The sequence below is a fragment of the Anneissia japonica genome, unplaced genomic scaffold (genome assembly GCF_011630105.1).
Source record: "Anneissia japonica isolate Jap-2015-1 unplaced genomic scaffold, ASM1163010v1 scaffold287840_len1291095_cov163, whole genome shotgun sequence".
Classification (NCBI taxonomy): Eukaryota; Metazoa; Echinodermata; class Crinoidea; order Comatulida; family Comatulidae; genus Anneissia; species Anneissia japonica.
The window spans coordinates 971444-996927 of record NW_022728493.1 but is presented as its reverse complement, the minus strand read 5'-3'; the positions used below and the strand labels follow the sequence as shown (position 1 = coordinate 996927).

Sequence of the window (25484 nt, the reverse complement as noted above, 5' to 3'; positions counted from 1 at the left end):
TATTAAGTTCGAAGACAGTGTTTTAACATTTGAAATTGTGAAGTTGGTAAACATTATTGCCTTCATTCACAATACACAAGGGAATATTTTGACAGCTCTGAAAAAGTTTAAATTGTATTTAAAATGTAAAAAAGTATGTACAATATCATTATTTTAAATATTATTTTTAATAGTTTGAATTTGTTAATTATATGTATTTGTTTAATATTCATTTATATAAATAATTATATATTTTAAACAAAAATGTATTTTTGTAAAATTATATATTATTATATCTTATAATAATCTTATCTTATTGCATATTATTATTATTATTATTATTATTATTATTATTATTATTATTGTTAGTAGTAGTAGAAGTATTATATGTTTTTAAGATTTGATCTTATTTTTTTTATTTGCTGATTTGTACACAACTAACAACAGACTAACTGGCTACTTTTCTTCATGTTTTTATGTTATATTAGATATAAAATATACATTTTATACAAAACAGAATTACAGTACGTAACAATTAATTATTATTGTAATATTATGGAAATATAATTCTTAGCAGACCATGGTCCTTTTTATATTTTCTCAATACATTTTTTTACATAAAACATTTTCCACAGGTCCTCTCTGCGGTGACATATTTGTGGACCCATGTGAAGGTAACATGTGTCGTTCTGGATCTACTTGTATTCCTTTGCCTGAGGGTAGCTATCGTTGTGATTGTCCCATTGGACTACAAGGAGAAAAGTGCGAAGAAGGTGAGCCAAACCTATAAAATCCATCTAAAAATCTAATCCATCCATCTAATCCATCCATCTAATCCATCCATCTAATCCATCCATCTAATCCATCCATCATTTTGATCTAATCCATCTAAAAATTTATAAGAACATTTACAGTTTAGTGTGCAAAACTTTTTTTTCAAAAACATAAATATGGATTTATAAATCATATACTTATAAATGTCTCAGTATTTAATTTGAAGGCGAGTATTTAAAGGGGAAGTGTCCTATTCAAAGACATAAAGATATGCATTGGCTAGTTTTGGATGAATGAAGATGCAATTAAAATAGGTTAAAAATTTCCTAAACGAATAGAATATACGAGCAGTTGGGTAAAGACAACTTGATTTCTTGCTTCGAACAAGGTCCATTCGTCTTATGAAGATAACCTATACAGTATTGATGCTAAAAGGCGGGGACCTGGACATATCTCTGACTTTAAATTGACAAAGATAGAAAAATGTAAATACAGAAATGATATATATACATAATAGGCCTTAAAATGTACAAAAGTGTAATTTAAAAATAATTAAACTGAATGAATATATGATGTAAGCATATTTATAATTATAAATAAAAGTAACGTAAAATATAAAAGAATACAGGAAGAAGAAAGAATAGGAAAGAAACTTGGAGCGGCTGAAATACTTTCCGAAAATAAACAATAAAAATCAAAATGTCATTGCTTTACGTTTTTGTAGCAAATTTTGGACACGGTGTTAAGCCTACATGTTTTCCACTATGCTGTTGTTTGCCAAAATGTAATACTCTACATCAAATTTAAGTACCGTAAATGCTTGAACTTTGCACTGCTACGCTTATAAAAGTTTTGGTGAAATGCTTTACAGTCCAGATTGAAGATAGTGTTTAAATTCTTAGTACATGTCGGTAATTATCCCATCTATTAGATTCTGTAGAAAAAACCTGAAACACAGAGATTTCCGTGTTTGGCGGTCAAGCGTTGCGTTACCAAACACGGAGATCTCCGTGTTAGGCGGGCAAAGTGTTAAGGAAGTATAGGACATAGACACACGTCCCCACTGAGAGCCTGTTTTATTTATTTATTTTAACACTGTATACATTGTATTTAAAACCCTGTTTTTCGTAGTGTTTACTTACACACACCATAATATACTCTTGATCCTGTGGCGCTTATTCGAGAGTGGAGCTTAGCTAAAAAATCAGGTTTAGTGTGGCGCTTATTCAAGAGCTGTACGTATTTGGCCGCGGCGCTTATTCGAGCATTTACGGTGGGTAATATTTTTCGGACATTATCATGCTTTTACTGAAGTGTTGTATTAATTTGGCATTATTTAACAGAAGTGGTCGAGGAAATATACATCCCGGCATTCTCTGGAGTGTCGTACATTGAGAGACCGGGACTTAAGAAATACGCAGACGAGACTTCAATGAATATCACATTCCTCCCAAAGAAAGGTAATGGAATGCTTGTGTACAATGGACAAAAGGGAGCTGGCCCCGATGGAGATTTCATCTCTCTTAATATGGTCAACGGTTTCTTGGAATTCAGATACGATCTTGGTGGAGGGGAGGCGAACATTAGGTAAGTTCAAATTATTTTAAAAACCTTATTTGTTAATAACTCATTTTAAATTTTTATTTTTTTGTTCAACTATTTTTTATTTTGATTTACTTGATATTTTAATGATATTCATAAATTTCATTATGTATTATTAATTTATTTATTTTTTTACATTTTATTAACAATTTATTCTTATGTGTTTATGTGTTTTACTTCTATATTTTCAACTATAACTTAAAGAAATCTATAATTGAGTCAGGCTCTGGAGGAAAAAAAATTTGACTGACATTAAACTGTATATAATTATAATTTATTCAAAAGCATTGTCTGACTGAATATATATTGCTGTAATTTTGTTTGTAGGAGCAAGGAACCTTTGGCTCTGAACGAATTCCATAATGTGTATTTGACCCGAAACGTAAAAGATGGTATGATGGTTATTGATAATGGTCCATCTGTATCAGGATCATCTAAGGTACTTCCATCCTTTGAGTGATAAATAATGCGAATTTGAGGATAATATCATTTTATACGTAATTAGTTTTTTTAAGCTGGGCAATCGCTGCATCGTATGAGGACTGAAACTCGGCTCCCTGAGAGCGCTATATGGCACGACGCTGATTGTCGGTGGCAGTCTGAATGGATCGTCATTAAAAATGATCCATTGTGCGTACGTTGTGGCGTTGTATCCTTTTTAAAATCACGTCGGCCGATGACCATCGCCCGCAGTAAGCACCCACCTATACATGGCATTACCTGCACATTTCCATAGAGAAACCAGCTGGGCACACACCGATTCATTAGCCGATAGACAGCCAACGATTTATCCGCTCTTTTTAACGCTTGACGATACTCCAAGTATTGAATCAGGTTGGGATTCAATATTTCAACATTCATTTTGTCATCATCAGGAATGATGTATTGTATTCACTTGTTTATGTTTTCGACTGAATAATGAATGAAGGAAGGAATGAATGAATGAAGGAACAATTTTCTTAAAATACATGATGATGATTCCTGATGATGACATAATTAATGTCGAAATATTGAATCCCAACACGATGGCGTGCATTTCAATACTTGGAGTATGTATTATACTTTTTTATTAAGATGTTGTATATCAGTTTTTCTTAGTTCGATAACTAATATAATGCAAGCTTTTGTGTTTTTAGTACATTTTGATGGTAAATTATTAGGTTTTAAAATGCCTATTCCAGAAAGCCTATTCTAAACCATTAAGATTATGATGTCATTCAGGCGTAATGAACAGTAACCAACGTCTGGATGACATCAAAGGGCGCCACCTTGTGTTGTGAAGACATGACGGTTGTACTCTATATTGTTGATAGCAGACTGAGCGTATTGTCATTAAAAATGATCCTTAAATTAATTTGTTCTTTTTGGCTCAGCATAGACATGACATGATTGGATTGAGGTTTTTTCCATCTCTATAGGGATCTCAAAGGCAGTTGAATCTGGTTGGGAATTTGTTCATTGGGGGAAGTAAAGATTTCCAATTTGCAACAAGAGCAGGAATCACTACAGGCTTTACAGGTGCTATCAAAAAGGTAACTAAATATATGGATAATAGATTGCATCTTCACTGCAACGACTGTTTGTATATGTTCAAAAATTCTAGACCAGACTAACATGCCTGAGAGCCAAAGTGTTTTGGACATTATTGTTAAACCCTGCCAACCTAGGTTATTATTATCTCACTTAATTGTAATTTCTCTCAATTTCTTTTATATTCACTTGTTTATGTTTTCGACTGAATAATGAATGAAGGAAGGAATGAATGAATGAAAGAACAATTTTCTTAAAATACATGAGACTCGCCATCCCAAAACCAGCGTTCTGTCGCTAAATATTATATTGAGTAATTACCATACGAATGTGACAGTATTGTATACTTTATTACAGAAAATTAGTAATACTTTTATCATAACTTTGGCAATAGTAAGTCGATTCCAGTAAATACTATTTTAAACAAAATTCAATTTTCTAGTTTTAGTGACTGATGCTAATTTTGGCCACATACACATTTCAGAACCTGTTCTTATACATAGTAGTAGTTTACTAATTTGTTTATTTGCCATTACAAGTTTGTAAACTGAATGATTTATTTAATATAATTTTGCGATGTTAGTGCTAAGTCAAAATTGTGACGTCACACATTAAAAGAATAAACAGGAATTCAAACTATGCTAGCGCTTAAATCACTACAATGCCTTCACAGTAAAGTAGTTATGACATTTGCCATGTATTGCAAAAAGGTCCTGGGTTCAAGTCCCGGAATAGGATATTTTTTTTTTTTCTTTCCTTGTCTGATTACTCTCATGTTTCAGTATTATTCATTGCATTACCCACTTACTGTTTCTGGGTTTTTCCTATATTCCTATAAACCATTTATACATTTTAATTTCAGTTAATGATTGGAGGAGAAATGATTGATAATTTAATAGAGGGTGCACTGAATGTTGTTGAAGTTACTAATTATCAAGATGATGTGTGCAGTATGTCGCCATGCATGGACGGGTACGTCTGCATCAAGAACGGAACAACTTACGCCTGTGTATGCCCAGATGGTAAATTTGACACTGAGAATGGCTGTGCATCTGTCATAGGTAAGATGGAATCCTAGCCAACGGACGTTGAACAAAAATTTGGTTGAAATGCCTAAACGGTTCATTTTTTTCTGTGGCCATAAATAGATCTGAAGCTTTTTCCGTATAGCCATGATGTACCTATATATGGTCATGATTTGATGTCATCATGACCATATTTAGGCTTGTTACATGTTATTGTTAAATAAAATGCCATTTTGGAATGTACATTTTTTAGTTTGTGGCATGATTTTTTTATGTGCTTAATTTTGTACAAAAGTTTTGATGTTGCCCCTTTTTTTTATGTATTTGTAGATCCAGGCATGGATACAACCATCGCACCACAAACCACAGAGGTTTCAGATAAAAATAATGTGAAACTTGATGGAAATGTACTTCTAACATACCCTTCAGGAGGCCAAAGAAGGTAACTATAAAATCTTAAATAAAACATGCAGATGAGAACCCAATTACAGTGGAACCACTAGTAAGGGGGCCACCTTTGGGACCAAAAAAAGTGTTTCCTTCAGGGGTGGTGCCAGCGGGGACACCGGGGGGGCCAGGGACTTTGTCGGGGAGAGCTTGGGAGGGGGGTCCTCGTCAGAGAAAAAAAAACCACAATTCGTCAGGGAGAAAAAAATTGTATGTATTTTCTACATATTGGTACACTCTAAAATTGATTAAATAAGCCTTTGAAATTGTCAAAATTTTCAGACCACTTTCGAAACATTTTAAGCGACGCTCGACCACGCCCACTTTGCACTCATCGGGGAAATCTTCCCCCTCGTCTGGGGAATCGACCGACCTCGGACCCCGTGTCGGGCGAATCCTGGCATTACCCCTGGTTCACTTAATAGGGGTTGTTGGTCGTAGTGTTAAAAGATACATTAACCTCACCTTATGACCAAATAGTGTGTCCCCTTAGGGGTGTCCCCTTTACAGGGATGTTCCCCTTTATAGGGGTGTCCTTTTATAAGGGTGTCCCTTGGTAGGGGTTCTACTGTATGAGTAATTCCGTTTTTGTATATTGTCACAAACTGAACAACAAATTTCTTATTGTATATAAACATGACAACAGTGGTTAAATTCAATATGCTATAAAACAGAAATATTCTTAATTATTGCAGACTATTAAATTAATATTAAATTGATTTTAGAAATATTTATTTTAAAATCAACTAAATAAAAACAAACTAAGAAGAAGGTGTTCTCCATTTTATCGGAAGCATTGATAAATAATTTTTGGATTTGGATTTTTTTATATTTTTTATTTAAGATATGTTTTTATTCAGAACTTGCTTTGCTAGTTATGAAGGTCTTTAAAATATACTTTTCAGTTTATCTATATCTTCAAATCGTTTTTCATTAATCTTTGATCGATTTTATGTGGTTCTTGGGTTGGTTTTCTTTTGTGGAATTTATACCTACAATATTATGCACTTGTAAATTGCAGTTCCCCCAATTGTAGTCCCGGCCCCCCCGGACCCGGGCCTAGCGGGGACTTAGCTGGGGATGTAATTTCCAAAACAGTTACATGCATGTGAAAGTCCCGGCACCGTTTTGAAGTACATCCCCTGCTAAGTCCCTGCCACTTACCACTGTATAGTCCCGGCAAAATGCCCCTCTAATAAATGATTGAATGATAAGACCTACTTGAATGTCTAGCCTAGGTCTGAATTGGAGAAGCATGTGAGAACTAGGCAGGAGCGAGGAGATTAGCTTGCTTGATGGAAGCACTACTCATGCGTATCACTAAACAGATTTTATTGATTGATTGATTTAACTGATTGATAGAATTTAATTATTCAACATCAAAATAAGAATTAGGCATAAATAAGAAAATGATTACATGTAGTATAAAAACAGGTTTCCTTGCCTCGGCTCATGTACTGGCGTATTTTTGATAAACTAGGTCAAATTCATGGTTCACAAATTTTCACTCAACACATTCACAGGAGCCACCACCTCGGTCCTCAGCGTTGTGTGGTTGGAGGTTCAAATTTTATTATGTAATTTATACCATGATCTATAAAAAATGAAACCATGATGGTAGGCCTAAATTATAAAATTTTTTTTATTACCAACACAGTAATTGCTGACTGAATGCCTAGGCCTAGGCCCCCTAGACCTATACATCCGAAACCGCAGCTAACATGTAAAATTTCCGGACCTTCCCAGGCCTGTTACATCTATGGGTAAATTTTAGGTACCTCTCGGCACTACGGGTACACAACTATGTGTACGTCCCCGGCTCAGTCACGGCTAGTGCCCCGCTATGGTCCGGGGGGGGGGGGCAGGACTCAATTGACAAGTGCATTAGGCTGGCATGAACTGTTCACAAAAGATAGATGTTTTCTATAAATTGTGTCATGTAAAAAATGATCATTATGAATTTTGTTATAGATACATAGACAGTGGAGCCATCCCTAGTAATTTACTAATGAGAGCCCCTAGTAAAGTGGGCAAATTTAAGACAAGTTATTACAGACCTGTACGGTAATACAAGTACTATTTATATGACAAAATTTACACAGTTTCTGTTCCATCAAAAAAATGCTTATTCTACACCATGGAAATATATTCCATGATCCATCCATGAATCCAAAAACATTCTACACAGAAAGATCATTATATCTTAAGTCATGTTTTTTAAGGGGAAAAGATCTGAGTAAATATTTGATATAATTGTTCATATTCAATTTACTTTTACAGAAAATATATTTCATGCTCCATCTATGAATCCACAAAAGCTCTACACAGAAATCATTATATCTAAAATCATGCTTTTTAAAGTGGAAACAACCAGATAAATATTTTATGAAATTGTTCATATTGAAGTTACAATAGGTCTACAGTACTCACAAATCCTAGGCCTACTCTGAATGATTGAAATCTGTGTTTTAAGACATTCCTATACATTTTTAAATCGTGTGTGTAATCATATCCAAATTCATTTTTTCACATGCAATGCATTAATATTTCTGCTTTCAAAATTTAAAAACATATTTTTTATTCAGGAACATCAATCATGAATAGATAAGTTGTAGTCTATATTTTGGAGATGCATTTATTCTATTCTAGGGTTCAGAGGTCAAAACTTATTTTTTAAACATAGCCTGTAATTTTACTTTAAGCTAAGCTTATGTCATCCTAGTGACTTGACTTAACTCCACTGATCTTTGGCAACTGGCAGCTAGCAGCTGTGATTTCTATCATTTTTTTGTAACATGAGCACTTCTTGCGACCTAATGTGACTAAAAATCATGTGTGCTAAGTTCTCCTCGAACTAGTAGTCTACAGTCGGAAGGGATAGCCTTCTGGGAAACTAGTCATTCGAAGTTGTGTGCGATAGTGGGTAAATTTGACATGGGTTCAGTCAAGTCAACTGTTGATATAACCGTAGCTTTAGGATGTTTATGATATGTCCAATGACGATAAAACAACATTTTTTAATTGCAGTGGCTTGTTATAATAATGCTTGAAAATGTATAATGGTGTTATAGTGCATGACAAATTTTTTTGTATGGATATACATTGTTTTTAAAACTTAATGTCCAGATCATCAAATTTTCTTTTGATAAAACTGTTGTATGCCTGTACATAGGCATGATGTGCCTAATATGGTCATGATTATGATGTCATCATATATATTTTGATGTCACATGTTTTTGTCAAATTAAATTTGATAGACTGGACAGGGCCTTAGGATTATTGCAATATGCATTGTAAGAGATCTTATATTTGAATATTCAATAATTGCTTGATATCATTTTTATCTCACATATTATGGTATCATATTTCATATATCTTGTACATGAGCATCATTTGATTGTGGCTTTCATACTCATCTTATTTTTGTTCACAGCGGCGAATCAACTGCATCCCTTAGGTATATATATATCAACATGTAACAATTTTATTAAAATGTTTTATAATTGCATGCCTGCATGATTTAAAATATAGTGTTATTAATTTTTTTTTTTTTCTTTTTTTTTGGAATGCTATTTGATATAAACATTGGAAACCAGATTTCCAAATAATTCTAAAAAGCATTGAAAATAGGAGTCAAAACAACCAATGGTCACCTAGTGAGTAAATAAATGTAACAATATGCTATACCAGACAACCCCAGAAAATGAAGGATGTCACAACATATAAACAAGAGAACTTCTCGTCTTTGCATCTTAACATGTTAATTTGGCAGTAACATACAATTTGTTAACATGAGTTTGGACATTTTTGAATTCGAACAGTAATTTTAAAGGCACTACTAATTCCTATTTTTGGTATTAATTGTTACTTTAAAATGAACAAGTTTGAACAATTTTTTTTTTTTTTTAATAGCGCAATAGCGAACAACAACTAATTTAGTTGTCCCTAGTCAAGAGGGTTCCAAATTAGCTAAATGGTTCGCTGCATAAGTTTCAAACCATTGGCCAAAGCCTACTCGCATCTAAGGCTGAAACATGACAATAAGCTACTTTCACAACAACTTTCATAACGATGCCAGCTGGGGTATCAATGCATGGCCGGTCGAGAATGGACAGCATGAGGTTTGAACTCCCGACCTCAAAGTCTGATAATCAAACAGATCACGCTGCGCCAATCCGCCTGCCCTAATAAATAATAATAATAATACGTAAATAATGTCATATTCAATATCTATCCATATCTGACTAGTCTTTAAATCAGTAAACCAAAATTAATTTGATCTTAAAGTATTTTATGCTTTTAATTAAATTAATTAATTTTGAATAAAAAATTTAAAAAAAACACATTGTCTCGTGTCTAGTATGCTTTCTGAAAATTGTTACCTCCTGTTTTATAATGATTTTATGAAAAAAAATTATATTTTTATTAATGTTTTGTTTTTTTTTTTACCTTTTTTTCACTAAAAGCATTTTTACTTTCTGTCTTTGAAGGCAATTGTTGAAATAAATGCTTCATTCATAGATTTTTAACTCATATTTGCTTGAAATATTAAAATCTACATGCTCTATATCTACCATTAAGGTATAGATTTTTTTTTTTCATTGTAGAAACTATCAGCTTTTGGTTGGCTTTATGTCTTTTGATTTGACATATGAGGCTTGCCCTCCTAAAACCAGCATATTATGTCACTATTATGTTAAACTGAGTATAACTTAGAATGTGACAGTTTTGTATACTTGTACAGAGAAATCATAATACTTGCCTCATAACTTTGGCAATTGTAAAGTCAATTCCAGTATAAGACCTCTCATTTTAAATCTTATAATATGGCAAATATGAATATATTATAAAGTCAATTTTCGTTGACGCTGGTTTTTGGGATGCCAAGCCTTAAATATGACAGGAAACCATCCTTATTATTCCTCACTGGCATGTTTGATGTCATATTTCAAATTTTCATTTTTGTTATTTCTTTTCTTTTTCTTGCATGATAGTTTGCGGGGTTTTTTGGGGTTTTTTTTTTTTTTTGGTAGGTGACTGGAATATGGTGGTAATATATGGCATATTTTGACTATGTTTTTGCCTTGTAGAAATTATCTGTGGTTGGTTTTATGTCTCTTGGTTTAACATACTTTCGGAATCTGTTTCTTTTTATTCAACAGCATGTTATCATTATTATCATTTTTCAAATATTCATCTATTTTTTAGTGTGCATGTTACTTTGTTAGATAATGGCTGAAGTATTTAATTAATTATTGTAATAAAATTATAATAATAATAATAGCAAAATATTTTCATGATTTTGCTTGACTATGTTATAATTTGACTCTGTATATAAAAGAAATGTAATTTAGTTGTTATGGTTGCCAATAATTATTTATTATTTGTATTTATTTATATGTTTTTTTGAATTCTTTTGTATATTTATTTATTTATGTATTTATTCATCTATTTTTTAAAGTCTTGATTTTGGTTACTTTGTTAGGTAATTGCTGAATTATTTCATTAATTATAATAATTAAATTATGATAATAATAAAATATTTCATAAATTAGCTTGATTATGTTATGATTTGATTCTGTTTATAAAAAAAATGTAATTTTAGTTGTTATGGTTGCAAATATTAATTTATTATTTTATTCATTTTATGTCCTTTGCTTATTTATTTACTTACTTATTTATTTAAAATAAAACTAATACAAATATATTAATAACTTATGATATTGCCGTAAAATTGTTTTTATTGAAAAAAATAAAAACATATTTTGCAGCTAGGAAAACTCCAAACTAATTGTTAAAACATTTATTTTTATAAAGGGTTAAAGCTGCCAGATCAAGTCAGATAGAGTTGGATGTGAGGACCCACAATGCATCTGGTGTTATTTTATGGAATGGACAAGATAGCGGAAAGAGCGGTGACTTCCTCGCAATTGCTATTATTGACGGGCTACCAGAATTTGCATACAACCTTGGATCAGGTATTTTGCGAATCAAATCTACTATCCCTATCAACGATGGAAAATGGCATAGGATATTTGCAATGAGGCAAGTATTATGATGATTATTATTATTAAAGTCAGGTCTCAGGGAAAAAAATGAGTTGATATGTTGTTCATCTGATTTTTTTGTGTCAAGAAAGGAGCGTTCATGTCGTGGCCCTCTTTCACCACTATACACGAAAATCGTGTTGTCGAGTTTTTAGAACTAAATTGACATGGCTCCACAGAGGCTCGATAAGAAGAAGTCTCATTTTCCTAAGACACAAAAAGGTATTTGATGAAAATCTCTGGAACGGTCAATGAGATACAGATTTATGAATATTTCAAAATCTGTGAGAAAAATGGTGGTTGCGTCCCATTGCACCCCCCCCCCCCAAGTATTTAAACTGCATAAACCTGAACTAGCTATGTATTAAGAGGTAGAGAGGCTACTCTGCTAAGGTCCATTGACCAGGGCCGCCAAGAGTGGAAACTGTAACAGACAGGGGTTGGTATGGGCCCCCAGTTACAAGCGCAAAGCGCGAGAAAGATTGCACACCGAAGGTGCCACCTTTTTTTTTTTTGGAAGGGGGGTGGGGCCCCCCGTCAATCTGGAGGGGACCATTAGGCCTAAAAAAATAAGTTGTTTGTTTGTCCTTTTTTTTAAATAATAAAAAGGGGCAGGTGAAAAAAAGGGGTTTTTTTTTTGTTTTTTTTTATATAGTATCTCATCAGTTGGAATAAAAACAAGCCACAGAGGACTTGAATGGCAATATCTTACATCAGACAATGACTTTAGACTAATTTGTAGGGCATCTCACAAAAAATAAATATTAATTCACTCACTTTTTTTTAATTTGTAAAGAAAACAGCTAAAAAAAGTTTTTTTGTTTTTCTGCCCCTATGTTTTTTCAGTGAGTTTTTTTTTTTGGCCATTGTTGAGGGCCCATGATAGTAATTATGGTTATTTTTTTCAATATTGAAAATAAAATGCTACCTGCAATTTCTATGGACCCCCTGGTAAACTTGGGCCTTTGGGATCTTCCCCCCTTTCCCCCTCTTGGTGGCATTGCATTGACCTGTATATCCCAGCCAAATCAAACTATGCATAAAGGGGTAGGGATCTGTTATCCACTAAGGTACTAGTAATGCACGAATTCCACTCTGTGTGGAGTTAGCAAAAAAGAAGGATGCCTAATCCTATGTAAGGGGACAAAATAAGATAATTAAACTATTGTTAATAATTTTTTTATTTAATTGGTAGGTGTTGAGTAAAGATAAAAATGTAATTTTATAATTATTTAGGAATCTGAGAGAGGGCAGTTTACAGGTGGATGATGGGGAGCCTATTCTTGATACATCAAAGACAGGTGCATCTCAATTAGATACAAATGGATTAATGATATTAGGTAAGTCATAATAAGATTAATTCACCGCAGTTATTTATGTCTGTTACTTTTAAATTTCTCTATTAAATGGTAACACCTTATTTGTTTGTGTAGTCATGGCAACTTCATCATCTTTATCATTTGTCATATTCTGTATATACATACAGTATATGTATAATGTTATTTGGATGAATTGATACTGCCTACAGTATCTCACTCTGCAAGTATTTAAAATTAGCCTCATCTGTATCCCAATTCCAACACAAAACATTCTTATAACGTTCGCTAACGTTATGGTTTGTTATGTGATCACAAAATACCGTTCAAAGTATGTACTTATGGTTCTAAAAATTATGTTTTAAACACCGAACTGTAACATTGTTATAACATTCTTATAACGTAATATTGTTAGCTGGGATTGCTTTTGAATGAAAAGTTTTGATGTAGGCATGCTGTTTCCTGGTAGTTAGTACACAGCACAGGTGCAATTCTGGTGCCCATATACACATCAACGAATTACAAATGTATTGCATTGACGGATTATTTCTTTGTGATTTGTTCCACAGGTGGTATTGAATCTCCTCCCAGTAATGCACCTGCAGACTATAGGAACAGATTTGAAGGATGCGTACGCAACATCCAAATAGTCGGCAACAATCTGAACTTACTAGAGGATGCTATTGGGACCAAACCAACTCAATTCTGTAGTGACAACTAAAGATATAAACTGATTAAAACACAATTATTTGATCTTTTTTTTGATGTATAAAGAGAGCTTGATGCAGGGTATGTGAAGATTATGGCAGATTAACATACCCGGTTGTTACTAAACTAACTACATGCACAGCATTTTACATCAATCGTACAAATCAAGCATCTGGATTATCAAAATTGTTATTGGCAAAAATAAGAGAATTTTGTCCAGCAGATGCATATCTTATTTTAATACCTGCTTAATGTATAGATTGATTTTTCAGCATTAAAAAAAAATAATGAGCAATAATCAATTAAAACATTTTTTAAAGTGTAAAGTTTAAATGATGCCATCAAATGTTACATCACCATCATTGTTTTAACAGTAAATTTAAACAGAAAAATGTAAATTTGTCACCAATATTAATGGGCACTAACATTGATGTTAGCCAAAATAAGTCACGCAAATAATTGCCATCATCATTAGTGTTTACCAATACTTGCAGGATGTTAGCAATATTATTGCCACGAAAATTTATGTTGTTATAATTAATGTTAATCAAATATTGTATATGTCAATATTTATGGCCCAAACATTAATGTTGGCAAAAATAATGCTACCATGTATCAATGTAACTAGAATTAATATCATTTTCAGTTTATTTATTTTTGTTGTGTATATTATAATTGAAATGTTTAATTCTTTGAAGAATTTTACCAGTAATAAAGGGTAGGCTTAGATAAAACTGATTATATAGAATAGTTAGAAAGTAGATGAAATATTATTATCTGTGTTTGTAATATTTGTATCTTATGTTTATAAATAAATATATATAAATTTGTTTAAGCTTTGTAGTTAAGTATGTACAGTTAAAAAGATGGCATTGTCCGATGCATCAATTGGTTGATGACAAACATGAGGTCAACTGATGCCAGAATATGTAATTGCATGTTATATTAATTAAGTGTATTGTTTACTATTCTTTTTTTTTTTAAATTTAACCACATAGACATTCACATAGACGTGTGTGTGTGCGCACACATACATATATATTGACATTTATATTTTGTTAACCTAACTTAATATGCTGCTAGGCTGCAAATTACGGGTTCTGGAGCTGATTCATGTTTAATGTAACAATCAGTATGCTACAAGCATGCTACAGATTTGGTGTTATATTATATGGCTAAGACATACTGCACAACATGAGTCTATAGGCCTACTGGAATTCTGGGTATGGTCATGCAACTCAGTATGGGAATATAACAATCAGATATATGCTACAAGCATGCTACACAGTTGGTGTTAATATGGCTACATACGCCACAACTTGGGTGAGCTATGCAACAAAAATAATGTTAGCTTCTATGCTACAGAATAGAAGAGGCGTGCTGAACATGCTGTAGCAATGCATTTACCACATATTGTTTGCATTAATATTCATGTTTGCCACGCAGCATGGTCATGCTACATGATGGGTATGCTACACTGAATAGGCATGGTACAGAATATGGGTTTGCCACAAAATATTCCCATACAGTAATTTGGGTTTGCTACACCTGGGATGCTGTACTGTACATGCATTTGTTACACAACATTGGTATTCTGCACTAAGTTTACCACAACATATACACAGCTGTAGCATACAGCATGGACATGGCACACAATTGTGGTATGGCAAGCAAAATGGGTTTTTTCCTTATTCAAACAGTTCGGGGTTGCCATATGACATGACCATAATGAATATGCTTAAAGAGCATAGGGTTGCCACAATTTAACGAGTGATGCTACATGATAGATGCAGCCAAATATTAACAACTCAATTTATTATGACATTATCAAACAAAATAGATATAAAATTATGTTGAATACTTTATATTCAGAAACCTACATTATACGCTGCGATAGTCTAGCACTCGAATCCACAAATGTAACAAGCCATCAAGTGTGAAAATGTTTCGCTGTGCCTGGGCTTATTTTTTCATTGGTCATAGTTGGTTTCATTCCTGAGGAAAAAAAATTAATAGTCTCTGCTTTCCTTTTCTTTTTTAAACAACCTGGGCGATCAAGTGATTAATTTATGCCCTTATACCACTGTGTTAGTATAATGAACTTTTACATGGTTTATACTGTTTTCAAAACAATATAGTGAAAATATGTGTATGCATGAAAGTATCAATTCATTCCATATATTATGATTATTGAAATAATAATTAACTTGAAAGAATATGATTGTTTTCATTAAACCAATTTATCAAATGTTTTGATCAGCAAAAAAAATGTTAAATCTATGTTTTTGTACATCAGATTTATTTCACAGTGGTATATAATTGCTTTTCCTTGTTAAAATTTGTATTTATTACGAACTTGGGATCAATTGGCCAAAATGTTTCCTATTTAATTTTAAAAAATCAAAACAAAATTGTCTTTCAATAGGGGCCACAGCTAAATGAGCAAAATGTGCTTTCAGTGTCTGTGATTTCCATTCCTCAGAAACATATAAAACGTGGGGAATATAACATTATTTCTCGTCAGTATTATTACATATAATCATTTAAAATTTATAATTCCCTGGAACAAACTCCATTTCCTCCATGGTAGCACTGGCTAATGAAGCCCACTGTTGTGAACCGTCCCAGCGTTATACAACGATCGGATGACGTCAGTGCGAACAAGACCAGAGCAGTTATTGAAAGATAGCTCTGTCAGTTTATGAACTTTATCCTGTGTTACAAAGTTAATTTTAATTATATGTAATTTATAGAGGAATACAACTGTTATTTAAATTGTACGTAAAATTTATTATAACATATTAAAGATGTATCTGGTATTTAAAGACACAGCATTGGTCATTGTATTTATGCTACTAGGGAGTATTCGATTGCACGACGACAATATATGACCTAGAACGTAATGACGTCACTTAAAAGTCACCTGAGCAGATTTTAGACGGTTGTATGGAGTACGTAAGACGTTCACGGATGAGTGAATCCGTTCTAGCGTTACGTCGTCGTGCAAATCGGAAGCTCCCTTATGAAGGAATTTTAAAACTCTTTTAGGATTACGCGTTTATTATTTTTGTACCAATCATCTATAGCTATTTAATTTATTTCAAAATAGCACTTGGTATCTAGTGGATTCGTTTACAAAATATGTTGTGCCATCTCATTAATGTAGCTTATGTCTAGCATTGTTATTATAATCTTTTTATATAAAATATTTTGTGACTTGTTATTATTTACTTGTCGTTTCTATTCTCACGTCAGCACAAGAACATAAATATTGCATTTTTTTTGGTTCCTATGTTTCTATGTAGCAAATGGGTATGAGCACTATACAAATTTGTATTATTAGGACACATTGCATTGAATCAAGACCGTAGAAAGCTGGTGGTCTGGTTTTGGCCGGACCAATAATTCACCAATCAACAACGTTTGTATGCCAAAATTGTCCTTTTAACGCAATATATGTTTTAAACAAAATTAAAGTAAGCCTATTGCCTGGCAGCACATGCACACCCACAACCACACAGAAAGGATATTTAAAAGTAATACAGTATATGATATTAACTACAAAGCAAGTAAAAAAATAATTTTAAAACAATTGCAACTTTTTTTTGCTTTTCTAACAGTCCTTTCTAAGGAATCATTAAACTTCAGAAACTTATATTAATTTGTACAGACCTGTCGTGTCTTTTCCAAAATATTTTGAGCCTTAGTACACTGTACAATTTGAACACACATTAGATTTCATTGCATACATTTTTAAATACAGTTTTCCCTCCCAATTTGAGAACACCTTTGGGGCCTGAAACTTGCGATGGTCTCGGGATTCAGTCTCCAATTAGAGGGTTAGCTTTTGTGTTAAAAAAATCGATCATTTTTACTTGGTTCCAAAAAAAGTGATCTCGAATTAGATTGGTCTCGAATTAGAGGATGCACTTTTATTATTTCACAACAGACTTACACTGTATTCGCATAAAATTTGTTCCCATTAAAGTACAATTCTAACTTCTCCGCTTAATTGTACAATTTTCAAACCAGGGTACTTGTCTGGGCACACTATAATATGTTCTGGTATAACGTGTTGCAATTTCTTCTTAACCGGTAAGGTGAAGAAAGTATTTATATTTCGGAAGTTTGAAAACACCAGGGCGATCTAAGGGAACAAAACCCTGGACCCTCCATCGGGGAAAAAAAAGAGAACACTATTTTTTACAGTCTCAGTGTCGGGCTCAGGGTACCCTTTTTGGGAATGTAGAGGTGTATAATTTTAAAATTCCCTCACCTCAGCTACAAAAATAGTGTTGCTGGAGTAGGTAAGGAATTTCAGGCGAACACTGCTATAATATAATAGGCCGTGTCCGTCTTTTGGGTAGAGAGAGTGGGAGTTGGGTAGGAGGAAGGAAAGAGGTCTCAAAGCAGTTACAAGGCTTATTGTGCTAGATAATAAAGAAATCCTACTGATCTTGGAACATCAATTAATGCTATTTTGATTGCCAACCCCAAATATATGTGGTCTAAAAGCACATTAGGACCAAATAAACTAATAAAAACTCTCACCATGAATCCTAACAGAAGAAGCGAGCCAAATGGCCGAGCGGTTAACAGGGGCGCCACAAGCAAGAGCCAAAATATCGGCACTGGTTTGAACGGCACGCTTGCCTATGGTTCTGGTGCATAGAACAAGCCTCCTCAGATAAGGACTATATAAACCGTAGGCCCAGTGTATACAGTGGCTCGTGTACACTATAAAAAATAAAACCCAGTACATCCTTTGAGACGAGTAGGGGGATACCCCGGTGTACAGACAGCCCCTGTGGTGGACGACGAGAGTTACCGGGTAGCACAAACACGAAGTGACGAGAAAAGTTTTTGAACGAGTATAGTCCACATATCAAGCACCCTGAGCATCCTATGTTAGATGGATATGTGCGCTATATAAAACTACACTATTATTTTTATTTTTTTTATTCCGGGCCATTGACAGAAGTTTCGTTGTCGCCTTGGTTCGGACCCTTCTGTCGGACACATCGGACCCTTGTAAGCAAATATCTGCCACCACCGCTGCCCCCAATCAAAAAAGGTCTGCTTTTTTGTATGATTATACAAGAACTAGATGACAATGAAATATTCAGATAGATGATTTTACTAAAATCATGTTTGTGATAATGATGGTGATGGTGAGGACGATACTCGTAGGGGTGATGATGATGTCCATGGGGTAGTAGCGATGGTGATGCTGAAAAATAACGATGACGTCGACGATAATGATGAGGATGATGAGATGACGAAAATATGAATACATATAGTGAAATACTGTTAATTACTACAGTACTACTAAATACTAAACATAATACTAATGATGACAAGAGCACTCAGTAGAGAGCATATCTCCGCCTATTGCAAATCCCTTTCTATAAAATAAATCTAAAAAAAAAAATATTTTCCTAATTTAATTCAATCACCACCCCAACTCAATTCGTTCCGCTCTTTAAAAACACAGTAACTCGTCCAAACACTTTTTATTTCAGTGGTGTACTTTTTCCACTTTTAGTCTGGGTTGGGGTTTAGGTTATTGTTGGTTAGGGTTATGTTTATAAGTTTTGTTTATGGTTATTGTTAGGGTTAGGGTAGCTATGGTTAGGTTTAGCGCTGGCTATGTTTAGGGATAGGGTTAGCTATGGTTATCATTAGCTGTGGTTGGTTAGGCTTAGCTATGTTTAGGGTTAGCGTTAGCTATGGTTATGGTTTAATTATGTTTAGGGTTAGCGTTAATTATGGTTTGGGTTAGGGTTAGCTATGATTACTGTTAGCAACCAACTATGTATTTTTTCATACCAGTAAACTCTAAAATCTATTAAAAAAGCCTTTGAAACTTGCAAATTTTAACCACTTTCGAAATATTTTAAACGACGCCCGACCACGCCTACTTTGCTCTCGTCGGTTAGTCCTAACCTCGGGCCTCGTCGGGCAAATCCTTGTGCCACCCCTGCTTCAAAAGCACAATGCACCGTCAAATGAGCGTATAAATGGAATTAAAAAGACCAGTTTTTAAAGCAAAGTGTATATGAGGGATCATTTGATAGCTCAGGCTCCAAAAGAGGTTTCACCACCAAGACTGGTTGGACAATTGACAGTTTTTTTTTTTTGTTTTTTTTAGAAAATCTGCTTGCCGTAAACAGGAAGCATTTAGAGCTGGCTTGAAATCCTCTTCTTATGTGAAAATGTGAAGAAATGAAGAAAAGAAGTAAAAAAAGATGCTTGGTGGCGAAACTTTCTCCACTGCCCCGCAACCCAAGCCTGAAATTGCTGATTGTTAAAGGGAGCATTGCTCTGACCTGCAGAATCACCCTATATACAATAAATATGGATGTAATCAAGGAGGTTTTCATCGGTTCTGCTCATGCCTATCACGGTCTTTAACTATAAATACAAAGGATAACGCGTCTTTCCTGGCCAGGGGCCGTTCTTTGGAACGCCCTTCCGAAGTTTTCCACTCCGAATGGAAAGCGGCGGTTCATGCACGCATTCACATTTCTGTCGGAGTTTTTGCTAGCGAAAAAATTCTCAACCAATCAGAACTCACTAGGCGATTTTATTCTCGCGAATCAAAGCGTCGGTTCACTTTCCAGAGCTGTGATTGGTTGCGCATTTTTCCCTTCGCAAAAAAATCCGATAGGAATGTGAATGCACATGAGCATGAACCGACGTTTTCGATTTGCGCGAATAAATTCGCCTAGTGGAAGACCGGATTAAATCATGTTTTCCACTAGGCGAATTTATTCGCGCGAAACAAATCTTTGGTAATTAGTTGCGCATTTTTTTGCTTCGCTAAAACCCGATAGAAATGCGAGTTTTAAATTATTTCCTCTTCTAGATGACATAGCGCCCTCTAACATGTTATATAAATAGCACTGGGATTCCCCAACAGGAAATGATATGGATTTCCAGGATATCCTAATCTGTACAGTCTACTGCTGAAGACCAAGCTTTACGTTGACGTTAAAGCTGCCCAAGTCATCGAATCATAAATGTAACGGCGAGTGCATCAACAATGACAAGAGGTAGGCAAACGTTATGTCAAACGTGAAGGCTTCCAAGCCTTCGATTGAACTAGGGAGATGTAAAAATAATTATTTTTACACCTCCCTTGAACTATCCTCAGATCTTTTGAAATTCCAGATGTTACAAAAGGTCCGACACCCTCTCATATAGTGCGTACTCTGCCGTTCTGTATGTTCCGTTTATGGTAAATCCAGCAATTTGAATAGGCCTATAGAGCGAGAGGCCGGGAAGAGATTTTCAGACGGGGTCCATATATGCCTCAGCCCCACCATGGCTGGAATTAAAGCCTTGAGGTACGAATGTGATGTCTATGGCACCTCCAGAATCAAGATATCTAGAACTGGCACTTTTAAATTTAAATGCAATCTTCTAGGCCTACGTACATCTTCCCAACAGGAGTGGCATCCTCTTCCCCACCACTCCTCCGGGTAGGAGACTAAAACACAATTTGTGAGGGAAATATACACCATAATTATTCGAATAAACGCACCGCTTTGATTCCACCCTCCCCACCCTCCTCTTCAAGTGAACTCCTCCTCTTGTGCCTGATTTGGAATAAAGGAATAAACGCCTCTCTAGGCGATTATTTTTCCCCAAAGGCGTTTATTTTTTCTGGAATACACGACCTCTAAATAACTGTAAACAAATCTAATGTAACATCATCCTCAACGCATTCGATTAATGTTCCACTTCAGTATAATTACATTTGTTCTAACCTGGTTCGAATCAATAAATATGATCACGCAATAACACATTTTGACAGTAGTGTTGTTGTTATAGCTCCACATTTACAGTGAAAGTAAGGGCCATTTATTTGAGTGTATCGATTACAAAAAAAAAAAAATAATAATAAACGTCTCCCTTTGAATAAATGACCTCTCAAAAACCTTTTTCAACAATAAGCCGTTCTGTATGTTCCGTTTATGGAAATTCCAGCAATTTGAATAGGCCTATAGAGCGAGAGGCCGGGAAGAGATTTTCAGACGGGGTCCATATATGCCTCAGCCCCACCATGGCTGGAATTAAAGCCTTGAGGTACGAATGTGATGTCTATGGCACCTCCAGAATCAAGATATCTAGAACTGGCACTTTTAAATTTAAATGCAATCTTCTAGGCCTACGTACATCTTCCCAACAGGAGTGGCATCCCCTTCCCCACCACTCCTCCGGGTAGGAGACTAAAACACAATTTGTGAGGGAAATATACACCATAATTATTCGAATCAATAAATATGATCACGCAATAACACATTTTGACAGTAGTGTTGTTGTTATAGCTCCACATTTACAGTGAAAGTAAGGGCCATTTATTTGAGTGTATCGATTACAAAAAAAAAGAAATAATAATAAACGTCTCCCTTTGAATAAATGACCTCTCAAAAACCTTTTTCAACAATAAACGGCCCGGTACGTATTTTTCAAATACTAGTAGACTCTAAAATCGACGATATAGGCTATTGATACCCTTAAAATATTCATAGTTTTTGGGGACCAGGATACTTCCGAGACATTTTTGAACAACGCCCGCCCGCCACGATCAATTATGCTATCATAGAAAAGATCGACCCCTGCCTGTTGGGGTCATTTTACCCCCGCCGTAAAATGCGAATTTACAACTACAGTGAAACCACTAAATTTTAGTATAATGAACATACTTTAAATACGGGGAAATAGGATTCTTATGAACATTTATAAACTCATAAAATGGTATTAGGCCTATTTAGAAGATTAGGCTTGCATTTAACTCTGTTTTAACCTGCCAGATGCAGTAAAGACCATAAAAAGCAGAATTAGTAGGAATTTCGATGATGAAACAGGTGGAGGGGAGGGGGGTCGCCCGACATACAGAAAACGTCCAAAGCAAATTACCGTATATACTCGCCGGTCGTTAATACTGGGTCGCCTTATGCCCCTCCCACATTCACGATTTTTGCTACGAGCACGATTTTAAAAAGTTTTAAAATCGCGCTGTATCGTGATTCGTACTCAAAAAGTTCAAGATTTACGTTTCATCAAGGCGCTACTAGGACTTTAGATTTAGATTGAAATTTAAGGTATCCTAATAATCTGCTATAAAACGTACAGAAGCTATGGAATTTCATGCGCTGTGACAATTAACATTATTATTATTACATCTATCGTACTCTACCCGTTCATTACATTCTCGTCGGGGATATCTCCTCCCCATCGGAAACATCTGTTTCCCCCTACTCTCCCTTCGGGCAAATCATGGCGCCACCCCTGCACTCAATATACATTAAAAACGATTCAGGGTGTTAGTCAATCGGTGATACTCGCATTCATATTTGTATATCAGATTTTATCGTCTGTCTTGAATTGCAGACGCATGCTGAGAATCCTGCAAGGTATCTATTGTAAAACGCACAGAAGCTCTTGAATTTGATGCGCTGTAAAAATTAACATTATTATTACATCTACTGTAACCCGTTCATGTTTTACAGGTATAATAGTATGCAGCATTTCCCAGTCACAAACCAGCAACAATGTTGTTGAAATCATTAAACAATTATGTCCCGGAGAGAAAGTTACTTTCCAACTAGCACAAAAGAAAACTCGTTTTGATTGCAGGAAGGTTGTCTTCTGCCATTCCAGTTTAGAAGGTCGCCTGGCATTGACCGACGTCAACGACTCCATCTATGACGATGCCATCGCTCAAGCCAACAAGATAGTTGGTATGGTAATTTCCAAATTAAGTGTATTTCTGATAGAATAAATAAACCTAAATGTTAATACCGGTATATATACACACACACACACACATAACATCTAGATGTGTATAAGAGCCAGGTTTAAGTATAGTAATATAGATATATATAGTTATAATGATAATAGATATTATATATGTATATATATGTATTTTTTATTATTGTTAATTTGTTAATATTAACTTTTATTATTATCATCATCATCATCATCATCATCATCATCGTCGTCGTTATCTTTATCATCATTATCGTTGTGTTTGTAGTCATCAACATCATCATCATTGGCAACGTCGTCGTTTTTAATTTATTATTTTTTCGTTTTTATTTATTATTGTTAAAAATTATGAATATATTTATTATCTTTGTATCATTTTATTTTAATAATAAGTTATAATAATCTTGGATTTAGGCAAAGAAAATGTAACTTTCATTGTTACTAAAGTGCCGGCCGGAGACGCCAAGCTGAGAAGGAGGATGATAACAAATGCACAACCCACGCTGATTTTAAACATTGGAATGCTCCTATTGGTTGACAGTGTTGATGACATCACTCATTTAGACCAGGATAACGTCAATAAACTGAACAAATTTCTAAATAGAACGGCTTATACCACTGATTATACTGGGAATGTAGACTACACCAACAAACAAGAATTGGGACCGGATGATCGTAACGGTGGTCATGTTTCTCCAAATTCTATGTCTGTTACATATTTCCTGCTACTGATAATACTACTTTGTTTAGCCGTTGTTTACAACCAGCAAATAAAGCAAGAGCGTCAGATCAAAGATTTTAGTGAACAAGTGTCTGGACTGATCCTTTTGTTAAATAATTCGATTATTGAGCTTGAGAAAAATGTACAAAGACAAGCAAAAATTATTGAAGATGAAAAGTCATCGATGGAAACAAAGTTGACGGAATACATAAAACACACAGAGAACACACTTCAGATTATAAATGATGCGATGGCGAATATTACCAGGCGAATAATTGTAATTTATGGTGAGCTGCGAAGTAATAAATATAAGCAAAACAAACAGAAAATGCAAGAAAAAATAATCACTACGCAACAATTAGACAAATTAGAAAAAACACAGGAGAATATTAAAATTATGCAAAGCAATACAGATAAACAATTGTTCGAATTAGTCGTTATTTCTGCTGATGCGAAGCAGCTATTACAGAGATCAAAGCAATGCGAAAGTGTTACTAGACCTACACCACAGGTTGACTCATCTAATCGGTCAAAAGGCAACAGTTTTAGCTCGTTTCTAAGCTCTATGTGGAGTTACATTGCTTCAAAGTCTTAGAAATATATATAACAATTGCATAACATAGCAAGACTTGAATTCAATCGCCGTGTGAATGTGATGCCAGGGTAAAATATAACTTGCAAAATGTTATTGATAATTGTAACTTTAAACGAAGATATATACGAAATTAGTGTTGCATATGGGGGAATTACAACAGAATCTCAAAATTTAAGGGAAATATGCATCTCTTTTGTTGCGTATTTGAGCCAAGTAGTTTACCCTTACGTTCCCTCTTCATTCAAAATGAGTATTCAAGTAGGTTTAAATACCGATCATGGTTTTTGCAAAAATTATGAAGTACTCCCAAGGCTGCCGAGTTCATTCCAAATATGTGGTGTTTTCGGGTCACTGGTCCAAATTCATGGAATGGGTACTCACCGTCTTTCTTACATAAGCATCGACTCAACGGGAACTTTTTATTTGAATTCCTACTTTTGTTCTATGCATGCTTCTCTGGTTGACAACAATTGATGTACTGTGGAGTACATTGAACCAACACACCTTAATTTCTCTTAAAGTTAATGCCAGGAACCTAGGACATGTCGTTTATCAAAATGTACTCATTTTTCCAAATATGATAATGAAATTGCAGACACGTCACAATCATTACATTACTTGTAAATGTTGTGTATTTCAATAAGATATATGTAATTTTGTTCATTTTGTTCTGTATGGTGATCCTGGCTTATATATTTATATGTATTGCTTTAAGCTACCGCTTTGTATTGTCTTTTTTATACCCTTTAAAATAAAGAAATAAACAATAAAGTAAAGGTTATTTCTGATAACAATATTAGTAATATTTCGTTGTTATATATATAACATTGTTTTATATATATATATATATATATAAAATTTGATGACCCTCTATCCGTGAAACTCCCTCTTCGGACCCCTCTATTTCAAATTCCTAGATCCGCCACTGTTGATAGGACTAAATGTTATGTCATTATGATATTC

At 34.3% G+C, this 25484-nt stretch overlaps 2 protein-coding genes across 2 annotated transcripts in view; both read left to right on the top strand.

The window, feature by feature from the left end:
• The window catches only part of LOC117114159 (agrin-like), a 77715-nt gene extending 61079 nt beyond the window's left edge, over positions 1–16636 (top strand). The window contains exons 27-36 of the mRNA XM_033257728.1: positions 615–752; positions 2097–2340; positions 2683–2794; positions 3774–3887; positions 4748–4946; positions 5241–5352; positions 7329–7421; positions 11175–11402; positions 12641–12744; positions 13290–16636. Of these exons, the coding sequence (XP_033113619.1) occupies positions 615–752; positions 2097–2340; positions 2683–2794; positions 3774–3887; positions 4748–4946; positions 5241–5352; positions 7329–7421; positions 11175–11402; positions 12641–12744; positions 13290–13441 (1496 nt within the window). The 3' untranslated portion in view covers positions 13442–16636. The remainder of the gene's footprint in view (positions 1–614; positions 753–2096; positions 2341–2682; positions 2795–3773; positions 3888–4747; positions 4947–5240; positions 5353–7328; positions 7422–11174; positions 11403–12640; positions 12745–13289) is intronic.
• A 3733-nt stretch (positions 16637–20369) lies between these two features.
• Positions 20370–25451, top strand: LOC117114128. Its single transcript, XM_033257676.1, has 3 exons — positions 20370–20483; positions 22947–23177; positions 23620–25451. Exons 1-3 carry the CDS (start codon positions 20474–20476, stop codon positions 24519–24521), a joined length of 1143 nt encoding a protein of 380 aa, XP_033113567.1. The 5' UTR covers positions 20370–20473; the 3' UTR covers positions 24522–25451.
• Positions 25452–25484: the final 33 nt, after the last annotated feature.

Coding starts and splice junctions, on each gene's coding strand:
- LOC117114128 (XM_033257676.1), top strand. Junction 23,178..23,619: donor TCAAGCCAACAAGATAGTTG/GTATGGTAATTT, acceptor TCTTGGATTTAG/GCAAAGAAAATGTAACTTTC.